This window comes from Peromyscus californicus, unplaced genomic scaffold, assembly GCF_007827085.1.
Source record: "Peromyscus californicus insignis strain IS unplaced genomic scaffold, ASM782708v3 Scaffold_16__1_contigs__length_79575227, whole genome shotgun sequence".
In the NCBI taxonomy this organism is placed as follows: Eukaryota; Metazoa; Chordata; class Mammalia; order Rodentia; family Cricetidae; genus Peromyscus; species Peromyscus californicus.
The window spans coordinates 54,847,689-54,863,794 of NW_026294458.1; the positions used below are offsets into that span (position 1 = coordinate 54,847,689).

A 16,106-nucleotide genomic window follows, 5' to 3' on the forward strand; every position below is an offset into this window, starting at 1 on the left:
AGAAATCATTAAGTACGTGGAGAAGATCCCTCTCCCAAGGAAAACAATCATGTCTAGTTTCTCTTAGGGAAAACTCCCAGGGTATTAAGATAATGTGTGTCAACCACGTGGAGGGTTGCCTTGCCTTAGTATCTCTCAAACATCACCTTTTACAAGTTGGAGGCTACTCCAAAGAACAATATCAAGTTTAAAGAGATTTGAGATTTTAAAATTTTTAACACCTCCTTCTCTCCCCTCCTGTGTCTCCTTCCTGTAAAGGAGCAGGGCCACCAGAACCTCTCTTTTTGCTTTGATTTCATTAAGTATGTACATAGCTGACCCCCCCCCCCCCCAAGTTCTGTCTAGGGCTTATGGAAATGGGGATGTCTAATGTGGTTGCTGCTGTGGGCTGGTAAGGTGCATGGTAATGAGGAAGTAAGACCCTGCCTTGGATTTTTGACAGAGGCGGGATGCCAGGGTATTGTCTGAGAGCTTAGCAAGTTGGGCTGCACCTCTCCCCAGGATTATGTTAATTGAAGTCTCTCGGCTGCAGTTCACTGTTTAACATTGTGTCTGTTCATTATACAAACTAGTTTTTGATAGGTTTACAATTGGGCTGTCAAATCCAGCTGTAGGACAAGACCTGCCAAGAAGCAGATCTGAGCTTGTTTTAAATAGCACTCTTTTTCACATTTATAGTGTTTTGTGGGTGTTGGACATATTTTTCCTCTCTGTTTAGAGAGAGAGGAAATTTCGTTTTTTGAAAATGTTGAAAAGGGCACCATGGATTTCCATGTAGGAACTCACTATACACTTAGAGTATTTTTATATGACAACCCAAAATGCAGACTGATGATGGTAGTATATTCTTGAAAGCTAGTGTGTTGATTTGATCAAGGTGAGAGTATTGTAGAGATGCGTCTCCATTTCTATTGAAAACGACAGACCACTGTATTTTCCATAGGTGTGGTCCTAGAGAATAAAATTGTGACTTTCCATAGCCCCATTTCAATATAGCCATTGCCATAATGTCCAAATCCACTTAGCTTGTGGACTTGGAAGTCTGTAATTGTTCCTCCCTTCTTTTTGACTCTTGGATCGTTTGGTTTTGTCACTTACCTCCTTTCAACATTCTTTGTCTCTGCACCTAGGAATAGTTTCATCCATGTGCAGTCTATTTTGAGAACTTTAGACTGACTTTCCAACCAGTATAAAATACTGTGTGGACCAGGTGCACTTGGGAGGCAGAGGCAGGCAGATCTCTGTGAGTGCCAGGCCAGTCTGGTCTGTATAGTGAATCCCAGACCAGGGCTACATATTGAGACCCTATCTCAGTAAGAAACAAAAGGATATTTTCGATGCAGTTGTCCCAATAGGGTTTTGTTGTTGAGGATTGATGGTTTATATATTGGAGAGGGTTTTATAGCCATATGGAAAAATCTCAGTTTTTTTTTTAAGTGGAATAAATAATTCTGATACCATCTCATTTTGTGTCCTTTTCTTGTTTTAAGCTGGTATTTATTCTTTTCTTGTTTTAAGCTGGTATTTATTCTTGTTCACAGCCAGGAAGTTAGGACAAGACTTCTTCATTTCAGCAACATTGACATTTTGAAATGAGTAACTCTTGGAGATGGAGAATGATTGTGTACTGTAGGAGCTTTAGCAATATCTCTGGCCTGTCCGGTGACTACTGGCACTGCTCCTTGATGCTGGTTCTGACAACCAAGTCAATCTCCAGATACTGTAGCAGCCCCCAGCGAGGCAGAAGGATCACTGTCCCCATCATTTGGGAGGAAGGGATGGCAACCTAAAAAGGCTACGAATTACCTGTATCTAACTGAATTGTATTTTTTTTTAAAGTCTGTAAAGTACATGTTTATAAGACAGGAACAGTTAGTTTGTCTATTAATATTCAATACTGAAATATCACTCTATGCTAACAAAGCAGCTCTCCTTGTTGACTACACTGTAAACTCTATTGCAGGATAAATGAACTTACTGTAGTTAGAATTTTATAAACATGGTGAATAGCAGAAAGTCTTTCAACTCTTACAGCTTTCTTCCAGTGTTCTTTTACCTCAACTATTGTTCCCTCCCATTCCCTCACAGTTGGAATTATTCCATGACTGAGACGTTCCCAGCATCTCCCCCATAATTCTTGTTAGTTAATTTCCCCTCCTCCTCCATTTGTATGTAATCTTTCAAAAATAGAATAACATCAGGCTGTAATAGATAATGTTAATTGATGTCCCATGTGTACAAAATCAAGTTGATTTAAGATCCCAAGGATTTAAAAATTGTAAAAGTAAATAAATACTGCATGGTATGAAAACTGTAGAAATAAATCTCTGCGTTTGGAAATTATTTACGTTATCATTCATTGGCTCTCATTTTCCTAGATATTTGCATTTTAAAATTATTCTCAAAGCCTTATATTTGTTGTAGATAAGCATGGTGACTTATTGACTTTCTGATGAAAGGGAATGTTGAAGACATTTGTTGGCTTACTCCTTTTTCCTGTTACGTTAATCTAATATTGTTTGCGTTATGTCTTCTTAAATGAAACGCCTCTCCTAAGTATGCAAGGTCATTTAAAGTTAGACTCTTGAGCATGAGAGGAAGGTTTCCACAAGTTGTCCATAGTTACAGAATCAACAGCAAGATGTACAGAGTACGCCTCAGGTCCTTCATTTCAGTAAGGGAGGGGTTTGTTCTCCCTTTTGTTGAAATGAATCTGTTCCCCTCAATTTTAGACTTGCTCGTGTGAGTATTTCAACACAAGCATGTAATAAAAGGGGTAGTATATCTTTTTAGGAGGATCGTCATTTTATGATATCATACTGGTTCTCAATCTCAAGAACTCAAGCTTATTAAACACAAATTTGTTAAACAGTAATTATAATAATAAGATATAAATTGTATATGTACTGTCCCCAGTGCCCCTCACAAAGTCAAAGAGACAGACTGTGCTCAAAATCTCAGCCCTGTTCCAACTTGCTTACTAGACAAATCTCTTTCCTCCAACAAAAATGTTACTTCTTGTTAGACATTTTGGCAGGTTCTAGGGCACTCAAGAGCCATTAGAGGCTCTTTTAACTCATAGCGTACTGTCAAAATGAGAATATGTATTAAATTTCTGTACTATCCATAAAATGACCCTTAATTTTAGCTTGTCTCTCCCATTTTCTATCTCTTGCCATCTCTCCCATCCATCCGTAATTAGCCTATCTCCCCTTCCTTGGGAGAGCTATCTGCCCCCACCCCCACCTAGCTGCTCACTTTAGACCTGACTTCTGTGGTTCTGTGATGATAGCTTGGTTATCATTAACTTACTATCCACATATAGGCGAATGCCTATCATATTTGTTTTTCTGGCTCTGGGTTACCTATTTTGTGGAATAAATAGAGGAGTGTTGCCAGTAACTACCCTTCAAAACTGTAGTAGAATTTTGCACTAAAGCAGTTTGGCAATAGTTATTTGGGGGGGGGGGGTAGGTATTTTTAATCACTGCTTCTATTTCAATGGGGCTTATAGGGCTGCTTAAATTGTTTATCTGATCTTGATTTAACTTTGATAAGAAATATGTATACAGAAAATTATCCATTTCTTTTAGATTTTTCAATTTGGTGAAGTTACAGGTTTTTAAAATATGTCCTTATGATCCTCTGGATTCCCTTGGTGTCTGTTGATATGTCCTCCTTTTTACTTCTGATTTTCTTAATTTGGGTATTTCTCTCTCTCTCTCTCTCTCTCTCTCCTCTCTCTCTCTCTCTCTCTCTCTCTCTCTCTCTCTCTCTCTCTCTCTCTCTCTCTTTGCCTTTTTGGTCATTTGGATAAGAGCTTGTCAATCCTACTGAGTTTTTCCAAGAACCAACTTTTCCTTTCATTGATTCTTTTTCCTATTTTATTGATTTCAACTAAGTTTAATTATTTCTTGTGGTCTATTCCTTTTGGGTGTGATTTCTTCTTTTTGTTCTAGAGCTTTCCAATGTGCTGTTTAGTTACTAATATGAGATCTCTCCAACTTTTTTATGTAGGTACTTGGGGCAATGAACTTGCCTCTTAGGACAATCTTCAATATGTCCCGTACGTTTTTTGGGTTATTGTGTATTCGTTATCATGCAATGCTAGAAAGTCTTTATTTTCTGCCTCAACCCATTTTTCATTCAGTGGTGAGTTGTTCAGTTTTCATGAGTTTGTAAGCTTTCTGTTGTTTCTGATATCCAGCTTTATCTGTGGTGGCCAGATAGGATGCAGGGTGGTATTTCCATGTTTTTGTGTCTGTTGAGACCTGCTTTGTGATGGAGTATATGGTTAATTTTGGAGAAGATTCCATGAGGTACTGAGAAGAAGGTATATTCTTTTGTGTTTGGGTGAAAGGTTATTGGTATAAAATGTTACGGACCTAGGTATCTGTTAGGTCCATTTGGTTTATGACTTCAGTTAGCTCTAGCGTTTCTGTTGTGGTGTTCTGGCTGTCTCCTGAAGTTGGAGGATTAGATTTGTGTTGTCCACTGGAAGTGGGGTCAGGGAGGGAAGGGAGGCTGCAGCAGGTGATCTGCTACAGAGCTGGGAAGGAGACTGGAGGACTCCATCGGGAGGAGTGGAAGGAGAAGGGATTGTTACTCTGTTCATTGTGACTTCTTGGGTGATTTGGGGGAAGACTATTCATTATACTTGGTGCTCCACACGTTTCAAAAAAAGCTACATTGGAGGGAAAAACTCTGCTATCAAAAGGAAGATGTTAGTATGCATTGACAAGTAAGATATTTTCCTTTAAAGCAGTTCTAGCAAACTATCTAGAGACATTTTTCTGTGCTTAATAATACTAGAATATGAATATTTATATCACTTGTAGCTGATACATATTTGTATATTGATTATATTCCTGTGGTTCTTAAAAATTCACCCTTTTTTCAACTGAACTCTTTTTTTTCATTTAATGTTTGTGATTTGCACCTAATTAAAAATATGAAAGTTTCAGTTGATTTAAAATACAAATTAACACTTAGAGTGAGTGAGACTTTACCAAATATATAGGTAAATAAAGTGTTTTTCTTCTTTCATATTGTTTATTTGGAATTAAGTTTGTTTAAGGATACTGTTAATAAATATAGCAAATTGTATACACCAACAGTTTTGCTTAGTTATGCTTTGATTTATTTGGCTAGAAAGTCACCTTTATTTACGAAGATCTCAACTCTGTTACCAGTTATAGACATTTTCATAATATCCGTGTCGGTTGTCTTGGTTTTTTTTGAAGATACGAGGAGGAAAGCTCATGATCACGTATACCCGTAAGAGCGATGCTGGCAAGTACGTTTGTGTTGGCACCAACATGGTGGGCGAACGCGAGAGTGAGGTTGCAGAGCTCACTGTTTTAGGTGAGTGTACTTTTATCTAATGACATCTAATCCCGGTAGAACATACTCATCGTTGTCATCTTCTATCTTTAGACAAAGGGAAAAAAAATATCAACTTCAATCAAACTGTATAACCTTTTCCATCAGGGAGAAGGAAAGACCAGTAATCTTGGGAGAAAAGAGAATGGGTGAGAAGGAATCAGGAAAGCAGCTTGAAATAAAGTATTCAAAGATACGAGGTTAGCATAAGTAGAGAACACAGCGGGAGGTGTACAGAAGTGGGCAACTGTGTGGAATAAATGGATCTGTCCTTACTGAACATCCTAAGGGGGTTTCAATCCATTCATCTCCCAGAGAGACCATCATTTGTGAAGAGACCCAGTAATTTGGCAGTAACTGTGGATGACAGTGCAGAATTTAAATGTGAGGCCCGAGGAGACCCCGTGCCTACGGTTCGATGGAGGAAAGATGATGGAGAGCTGCCTAAATCCAGGTACGTATGGGGGTTTGACAATGTGAGGGATCGCCGGGCAGTGGGGGCACACGCCTTTAATCCTCCACCTGGGAGACAGAGCCAGGCCGATCTCTGTGAGATCGAGGTCAGCCTGGTCTACAGAGTGAATTCCAGGACAGGCACCAAAACTACACAGAGAAACCCTGTCTTGAAAAACAAAACAAACAAACAAACAAAACAATGTGATGGATCAGTTTGGAATTTCTCTTTCGAGTCAGGTCACACTTGTCCTTAGTCTATGTCCTAATCCTCACTTCTGATAGCATCGCTTTCAGTTTTTACTTCATGAAACAGTTGAACAACCCATACTTCAAATTATAATCCTCCCCAGGGCTAGTGATAAGTGATGTTGTGTCCTCAGTCCAGGATTGCAGCAATGAGCCACAGTTCCCATGATCAGAGGAGAAACGAACAACAAACAAAAATCAGCCCTCTTTAGTGTACTGTGGGGCCAAGCTAGGATATGGGAAATTAAGTGTATGAAATGACTCTTGGATTCATGATATTATTGACTTATAATATACTTATCATGATGCATTTGTATCATAAGAACGTCTATTGAGTCTGTGGCCAGAGTCAGGATGGAACTCTAGAGATGATTAGAATCAGGGGGTACTGGCTTGTGTCTGAAGCTCTCAGAAGCATCAGTCTGTGACCGTAGCTTGTACTTACAGTGTTATTTAAATAGATTTCTCTTCCTCTCGGCCAAATTTAATGCCAACTTTTTGCAAAGGAGTACATGGGAAAGGAAAATAGACACAGCATTAAACATGGAACTGTGAGCCAATTAAATACTTGACTTCCTTTTTATTAGCTGTAGTATAACCTGGAAAGGCTAAGAAGTCAGGATTTCTTGTTGTCTGTTAAATCCTTCAATAGCAGAGGAACAGAGATCTAAGCATTAGGGAGCACTGATGATGAGATGGTGACGTAGAACATTCTGGTCTTGTCACTAGAATATTCTCTCAGGTATTCACTCTGTCAGCAGCATGTGTTTGGTCCTTGCTAAGTGTCAGCATTGTAGCTTTAGGATGGACAGTCCATGCTTAAGGAATTTAAAGAAGAAAACAGGCATGAGTAGATACCTAATAATAACATTATCGAGCCCTTTTGTCATATAGATAGGTAGAAAATGGGAGAAACTGCTCAAAGGAAAATGAACCATATGCAAGGGCTGAAATATATAGAGGGATATATACATGTATATATATATATACATATATATTCATGTAAACACACATATATGTATATATGTGCACTGGAATGAAGAGTAAACTGCTGCAGATAAGGACCATTGCAGCATAGACAGAGATGTGCTGGAAACATTCAGCATAGCTCATGCTCAGAGTACCTGCTAAGCACTTATGTGATGTCAGACTGGAGATGCTGAGACCAAATGATGAGGGGATGCATGCAGTAAAGAGTTTCGGGTCACATTGCATGACATTGCTAAGCCACAAAAGGTTAGGATGGGCAGGGTTAATATTCAGAAATAAACTACAACAGTAGATGTTACTCTGTTAAGGGTAGAGGCTACACTATTGCTGTGCTTTTAACAGAAGAGAGGCAAGTTTTGTTTTTGATCTAGCGGGTAAATGAAGCTAAGGCTTCTGAATGGAGAGAAAGTCAACTGACACATTGGATGACGTATCTGGTGTCGGTTTAAATGTTAGCACTAAGCATTTGAGGAGCAAGACCAAGGGGCCTCATCTTCTAATGCCTCAGTTTTCCCATCTACAAAATAGTATCTGTTGAGTCATAACCTTCTTGTTAGAAGTTAAAAGGTTCAAATGTATATAAAACCTTTATATTTGGGATTTAATCAATGGTCCATCCCATGCCATTTGAGTTTAATTTGAGCGCAGTAGCTTGAGGAGATCAATGAATAATTGTTCTTTTAGAAAATGAATTAATTTTTAGGATAGCCATGCGTTACGCTTTGTTTCTAATTATTTTGAGGGATTGGCTGTCTGTTACCTGATACCTAGATCATATCTAATGCATAGTTGTAATGATGTGATCTTCCAAGAAGAAAGCCACAGATCTTTGCTTTCTTTTATTATATCATCAGATATGAAATCCGAGATGATCATACTTTGAAAATTCGGAAGGTGATGGCTGGTGATATGGGATCATACACTTGTGTGGCAGAAAATATGGTTGGGAAAGCTGAAGCATCAGCCACTCTGACAGTTCAAGGTAGGCAATGGAGATTTTGTGTGTGTGTGTATGTGTGTGTGTGTGTGTGTGTGTGTGTGTGTGTACTTGTTTTGTCATGAGACATACAATGTTGGTGCTTGCAGAATACACTATTTATTAGTTTTTTATAAATACAGACCTTATTGCTCTAAATATTTTATGTCAAATATCCAAACAGAACATTGTCTATATATTATACAATTGATGGAAGAAATTGAATTAAATTTTCAGAATTATGATGACTTGTATCTCAAAGGAGAATATACTTTAATCTCTGTATCTTGAAATATAGTGTCCTCCTAAGCTTTTAATTAAGTGGTAGCTGTTTTTATGAAATCTTTGTTGTAGAAAGAAAATAAGTTTTACATTGCTTCAGGTCGTGTTTCAGATGAGAGCTGTGTACTGCACTACAATACCAGGTGGATTCTGTTCTCCCCACCTCCCGAGTATGTCACATTTGTTCACAGACTAGGGGCTTTGCCTTCTATTCCCATAATGCCTAGGACAACACAGATAGTCCGAGTGTATTAAGTGAATAAATTCTGTTTCACCTTGGCTGATATTGATGGAGATTTCTTATTGAGTCTATGAGCTAAAGTGAATAGGATATTCAATGGCAGAAATGTCTTGAAAGTCATCTGTGTCTTCCACTGATGTTTACAGGTGCTCCTCTGCTTACCACTGTGTTCAGAATTCCGACATCTTCTCCACTCCTCCTCATCCTTGTACCTCTTTCTCCATGATGTCATAATGATTATTTCTCATTGTTTCTCACCTGAGAACTTTTTTTTCCTCCCAGTGAGAAATTCTTTGTTGTGGAATTTGAGAGGCAATGACCTTTAAATACATTTGATTGCTGTAAAGGATTCCCTGTTTCGACAAGTATCTACAGTAAACAGAGAATATGGCCATAAACCACTTAGGTTGTTTCTGGGGCTGACATTAGCAACACTCGGGCTGTCATCTTTTCTGAATGCTGTCTCTTCTAAAGCTATTAAGAAGAAAAAGGTAGTGTTTGAGAGAGTTTCTCTACAGTGGATGTCCACAAAAGAGCCTTGTGGGCTTTTCACATTAAAAAAAAAAAAGGAAGACTATTTCCTTCCTTTCTGTAGAGTAGTTATGTTCCACTTTGGGGTGTTTAGCTCAACCTCATAAAAACAAAAGGAAAAAAAAAAGGTCAAGAACAAACACTGAATTTCTAAAGCTTCAGTTCCTTCTCCTTAATCTAAGTTATGCTTGAACTCCTTGGTCGGGCTAAAACTGTGTGAAAAGAACACTGCTTTACATTTAGAGAAAGCATAAATTCAAGCGATGTCAATTCCAAGCCCTCCAGAGGCAGCAAAAGTGGCCAGGTTGAGTACAGAACATGAAAAGGTGTGTCTGTCTCCAGGCTACTGTGATGGTAAAACTGACTGTCTATCACCGTCAGTTAAATGTGTCTTACTTCCCATTGCAGACTCAAAGCCTTCTACCCTGGTGGACTGATGCTAATATAAACAGCAGTCATTCTTTTCTGTGTATAGTGGGCACTGAAATCAAAATATGGTTTCTTCCTGCAAGTTTAAACTCCATTCCAGAGCAGGGTCAGCCTTAAGTTTTCCGTATGGAATTCTTGCTCCCAAGCCTGAATTAATGTCAGTGGAAATTGGCAACAAATGAGCAGCTCTAGAACCTGCTGGCTGAATTTAGACATTCTCATTTCAAATGCATTTGTTTTTCTATGAAGTTGTGATGGATCTATGAGTAGCCCAGACTGTATTACTTCATTCAGTATTAAATATGTACATTAACATCCCTGTTGAGTTGTTTTAACATGCTAGCATACTAATCAGTGTACTGAAGAAAAGCAACATTTTGATTCAAAAATAGCTAAGAAGGAAACCTGAGACTTTTTTTTCTTCCTTTGCGAAGAATATAGAAAAATATTAGTCACTACAAAGGAATCTAATCAAAATTGAATCCCTTTGGTAGCAAGAGGTAGGTGCAACAAAGAATTGAGCATTGTAATTTTTTTCTATGTGATTCCTTTATAAGTGGAGTCAGTTTTCACTTAAAAGTGATCTTCATGGATGAGTGGTGGTGGCGGCGACACATGCCTTCAATCTCAGGACTGGGGAGGCAGAGGAAGGTCTCTGTGAGTTTGAGGACAGCCTAGTCTACAAAAGTGAATGCCAGGACAGCCAGGGCTGTTACACAGAAAAACTCTGTCTTGAAAAACAAAAACAACAAAAAGTGATCTAAGAAGAGCACTAAGCCAACCTGTGAATATTTTATTTGCAGAATTCAGGAAGGAAATCTGCATATTAAAATTATAGGTAAAATCACCATAAATAAGGGTAGTGATTTGATTTTCACCTTCAATACAGAGGAAAGTAAGTCCAGTATCTTAAAAGGAACCCTAACTTGAGAGTTATTTCTCTTTTTTCCCTGCTCTTTATTTTTTGAAAGCTAAATTCTTTTTTACTTTTTACTTTTTGTGTTTTGGTGATTGAACCCAGTACCTCTCTTACCACCGAGTCACACCCCCTAGACCCAGTTCTGCCCTGTTTTAGATGGTATCTATTAAGACACTCTCAGATAGTCCTTACTTGAGTCTAGGAGTTTTCTGTGGCTTTTCTCTCCCTCCCTCCCTCCCTCCCTCCCTCCCTCCCTCCCTCCTTTTCGCCTTCCTTTTCTTCATTTGTGAGTGTGTGTGTGTGTGTGTGTGTGTGTGTGTGTGTGTGTGTGTGCGCGCGCGCGCATGTATGTGTGTTTTGCTAGTTATCATCTTCATGCTTTGCCCTTACTAGGCAGTTGTTCTCTTACAGAACTAAATCCAGTCCCTAGACCTTTCTTGGCTTTTCTACATAGATATTCTCCATTGTGCTTTAATAAATTTCTTGTTGAAACTGAAATCTGAGTATGCATTTTGACCTCTGCTTGAGTGGTAAAAACAGCAAGGATGCATTATCAGGAAAACCCAAGCAGTGCCTGGTGGCTTGATCCTAACTGCCAACAGTCAACTGCATTGGATCAGAGCTGGAGAGGCTCTGATGTGTGGTTCATTCTGTCTGTGGTCTGTGTTTGGAAGCAAGCAAAGCCATAATCGTTGTACCATTTGCATATTTTAATAACATCATGTGGAATCGTTTTTTGAATATTTTAGATGTATAAAATAAAACAGACTGAGAAAATAAATAGGAAACTCTAGAACTAGATAAAAATGCTAATTGTAAGTGTCTTGCTATATATATCTCAACCTGATTGGGGAGCTCATTACTAGAGCACAGAAATCTGTCTCTGTATTGTTTTCCACAAACAAGTTAAAAAGAATAAGGAAATAGTCTATGAAATGACAGTAATCATAAAGGGCTTGAAAAGGTTTCAGTACAATTCTGGACTTTTCAGAACTTGAGAGTGTATGTCACAAAAATAGTAGCTAAGTTTATGCTATAGCCATCAAAGCCAGAGCTACACTTGTGATGAGCCTTTATAAAATAGACGCTGGGTGAATTACTGAATATTATGACCATTTGGGGACACAACTTACTAATTTTCTGAGTATTCCTCAGAAGGTGCTGGACCTCACCCCTGACTCTGTTAATTGATCAAGTTGATAGCTTTACACATGTTAATATTCTCAGCCCCTCTATCCACGTCTCTGTGATATTGGAGCATTTCTGTATAGTTCAGAGGCTAATAAGATTATTCATGGAAAAAAAAAGTCCTCCCAAACTCCTTAATATTCATGACCACTTCAGACTTGGGTGGCCTGTTCAGGTCACTCTGTTTCAGAGCATGTCACTGTACCCTGACAGCCGCACCACCTGAGGTCCACACGCAGTGTTAGTTATGTAGCAGCCTCACACTAAAGCCAAAATAAATTCTGTACTAAATCAGAACACAGATTATTTATTATATATGTTCATATTTTACTTGTAAAAGAAGGAGGTTATAATAAAATGTGGTGGCATCAGGCAGTTGCAGTCTGCCATACATTCTGCCATGCCTCTGTAACTTGGTCATCAGTAAATACCAAAAATCAAGAATGTCTCAGTTCCTTTAACTTGCATATCAAGTTGTATGTGTCATTGAACTTCCCTATCAGAATATGATTCAAGGCTCAACAGTAATTTGACCAATGGAAGAATATTGGTGAAATTATTAAGGCCATTCCACATAGTTAAAAGGGAGATTTATTTAGTGGGTAACTTACAAATGAAGGGATAGGTAGGTGGCGGGTTCTGGAAAAGACGCAGCGCAGTCCAGCGGTGTTCTCTGGAGAACTCTCCTCGGTCCACCTCTAGTGTCTGGGCTCCCAGCAGCAAGCGAGCTCAGCGCATCCGGATCTCGGGTCTTCAGGGCCCTCCCCTGGCCCCATCTTGTAGGCTGTGATAGTTACTGAAGCCTCAGTGGGGGTTGGAACTTCCAGACCAAAGCTGGAATGGCTATCCACTACAGAAGAACAGTATTTGTTATGTCACATTAGCTGTGCTCTTAATGTCACTAATTAAAAGGAGGAAGCCACCCTGTTTGGAATAGTTCAGGTAGAAAAGTGTTTCTGCTGAGTTCCAATTCAGAAAACAGTCAGTTAATGCAGACTGCAGAGTCTGTGATCTTCTGGGGTTATGCAACATTTACTACCTGTGACTTTAAATCAGTAGTTGTTTAATTGATGCCCAATGTTTGCCTGCATCTCTATTTTCCCAATGTGTGTATGTGTTTCCTTATACACACACACACACACACACACACACACACACACACACACACACACACGCACATACACACACACACCATCTACACACTTCTTCAAGAATTTAATTTAGGGCTGGAGAGATGGCTCAGTGATTAAGAGCATTGGTTGCTCTTCCAGAGGACTCGGGTTCAAGTCCCAGCATCCACATGGCAGCTCACAACTGTCTGTAACTCCGGTTCCAGGGGATCTGATGCCCCCATACAGACAGACCTGCAGGCGAAACACCAATGTATATAAAGTAAAAATAAACAAATTATTTTAAAAAAGAATTTAATGTATAATCCTAAAAAAAAAACAAACAAAAGCTAGTACCTTTTAAACAAAAGGTATGGTTCATCACAATCTCAGGCTATTGTTATGTTTGAACTCTAATGTCTCATTTACGAGTGTTAGGATGGTTAGTTCTGTCTTGGTAGGAATGAATTATTTTCCAAAAAAGTGCTTAATATCGAATAATAGCCCCATCCTTTAAAGGAAATTATATTTACGGCAGTATTTATAACAACTTTATAGGTTGTGACATATCTATAAAACATAAAATCTAACCAGAAGAAAATAGATGCATCGAGGCACTCTGCCAAGCTTTTAAACACTATGTCACTGAAACTGTTAGAATTTATGCCTCCCTTTGGTATTTGAGCATGGTAAGACTTTTGTTTCCTACTATTTCACTGTCTTAATCGAAATGCATTACATTGTTTAATGGCTGCTCGTCAGGTGGGCCTTGAGGTTCTTCTTAGACTCAGATAATACTCATGTGAAATTTGTTTATTTGTCTTTCAGTCGCAATCCAAGGCTTTATTACTAATGTGGGTGATTTTTTTCCCTTGGCTAGAGTTAGAATTTTGGTTACTCCTCATGAGTACATCTTCAAAATATCTTTTAAAACATGAAGAGAAAATAAATATTTCTCTTTTAATATATCATTTCTACAAATATATCATTTGTAAATTACTTGCTTCAATGGCAATTATGGAGATAGCTTTTCAGAATCGTTTCCCTTTTGAGGACTATTGCAAAAGAAAGATAGACAAGACAGCCTAGGATTTAAACTCTTAATTCACTCATTTCCAATTTTGCCCTCAGCATGGAAGATTCTTTTGCTTGAGCTACTCATTGCTTAAACAGGGCAAACTGGATGGTGTTATTAATCTTTCCACGCTCTTCGTGACTTCACAGATAAAACAGCTCTTATTACTGTCACAATTTTATTTCCATAGTGAATTTGTGACTCTATCAGCAAAATGATCATGTTCCCATCACTGTGTCCCATCAGTCACAGGAAGCTGAACTGAATGTAGACGTCCACACACCAGCCATTTCCTAAGCAATCACCTTTTATCTCCCTGAGTTGAACCATTAGGAAAATCTAATCCCATTTTTGTGCATCTCTCTTACAATAGGAACTAAAAGATACTTAGTTCTCTTGTTTCTCTTGAGGGCTGAATGCTGAAGCACTCAGACACAGGAAGCTGTATGTTGTTATCTCCATTTGTACCCCACTGGACACTTCTCAGGCTTCTCGCAGGAACCAGTTACTCTTCGGTGCCCGAGACTTGGCTGCTTTTCTGCCCTTTCTTCCATCCATGTTAAAACAAAAAGCAGGTGCCAAACATGGCCCATCCAGATGATACTCTGTGATCAGATACAGAGATTCTGTAAAATTTCAGCTCCTCTCTCAGAAGTGACTGTCCATTTTCCTTCCTTGATCTAAAATCATGCCGTCCTCTCAAATTCACTGTTTAGTTTTAAACGTAGCACAAATTGTATTGCTATCTCTCTAAATTCATTGCCGGCATATAATAGCAATGCTAGCACGAATTGTCACAGAGGTATATGCTCTATTCTATTCCACAGAATTATATTGTCTTTTGCCTCTCATAGGTATTTATGGCAAGTATATAATGAAGGAGAAAAGAACATCCTCATTAGGATTGATTAGCCAGTGACAGCTGCTGGGAAAGGCTCTTTAGAGCATGAGATTGACATGAAATGGGGGAGACACAAAGGCAGGGGGAAAAAAACGGTCCAGGCTGTCTTTGGGCTGACTTAATTGCTACTAATGGGATGTTTCCTACAGCCTTTCCTTGATGCAGAACTGCACGTGTCAAACTTGGAGTGTCTCAAGCGCTCCAGTGTGTGATTGACCACTGCTTAGGGCCCCAGTGAGCTAGGAACTGGCGAGCAACTCTAACTTTCAGTAAACCGTGAAGCCACTGTCAGGCTTAGCGGAGCCTTGGCGTTTCTTCTGTCTTTGCAGTGAGCAGTAGAACCGTAAAGATTTGAGCATGATCATGGCAGCTTCCCATGATCCTCTACTTCCCTTGGAAATGCAGCCTACAGTCCCATTCGGGACACAGTTTAGAGAGGTGTCAAATCCTTTACTATCCCATGTCCTCACCCAGAACCAGGAAGCACAAACGTCTACTCTTCGTCTTTTAGACATTTCTCAGCATTGTCACCATATTTCTTGTCTTCTTGCTTCTCTCTAATGCAGGTATCTGACATCACTCTGTGAAACTTCAGGTCTTTAGCAGGTTCCTTTGTCTCCATTTTATTCTGTAGACTCATCTTCTGCAGATCCTCCTCTCTAAACCAGAAATCCAGTTATGTTAGTACCTTCCATTAAACTTATCATGGTTCCCACCTCTCTGTAGCAAGATCCAAGCCTATTTCTTGGGCCAAACTACCTGCTTGTTCCTCCCTTCGGTGAACGTTACAATATTTTTTTAATTTAAGTTGTACAAAAAGAACTACAGTTTCAGAACATGACTTTTAAATCATAATCATTGGGCTCAACTACATCTTTATCAATCAAAATAGGAACCCTTACAGTCAACATTGTCAATAAGTAATATTTGTTTTAGTCTTATAGCATAAACATTCATGCTTTGGGATTTGATGGGTTCTTAGAAAGTTGTGGAAGTATTGTCTCTGAAAAAAAAAGTTGTCAAGATGCTTGAAGACTTCATAGTTGGTTGACAAAGGGTCAGCAGACAAATATTCATGAACCAACTTACTCTATTTTTGAAGAATTGGTTGTATGACATGTTCTTGGGCATTGTCCTGAAGAAGAACTCTCTCTGTTGAGCAGTGTGAGCTGTGGGAATTGCAGTTTGGGGCATCTCTCATCAATTTGCTGAGCATAGTTCATGCATAATGGTTCCTCCTGGGCTCAAAAGCTGTGCTGAACCAGACCTGCGGTAAATCACTGAATTGTGACCATGACCTTTTTTGGTGTAAGTTTGGCTTTGGGAAGTGCTTTCGAGAATCTTCTCAGGTCAGTCACTGAACCACACCACTCATTATACA

At 39.0% G+C, this 16,106-nt stretch overlaps 1 protein-coding gene across 10 annotated transcripts in view; it reads left to right on the top strand.

The window, feature by feature from the left end:
- Positions 1 to 16,106, top strand: part of Robo1 (roundabout guidance receptor 1) — a 1,006,112-nt gene that overhangs the window by 879,929 nt on the left and 110,077 nt on the right. For all 10 annotated transcript variants that reach the window (XM_052740989.1, XM_052740992.1, XM_052740990.1 and 7 more), the window contains 3 exons: positions 5,244 to 5,364; positions 5,698 to 5,836; positions 7,929 to 8,056. In XM_052740989.1, coding sequence (XP_052596949.1) covers positions 5,244 to 5,364; positions 5,698 to 5,836; positions 7,929 to 8,056 — 388 coding nt within the window. The remainder of the gene's footprint in view (positions 1 to 5,243; positions 5,365 to 5,697; positions 5,837 to 7,928; positions 8,057 to 16,106) is intronic.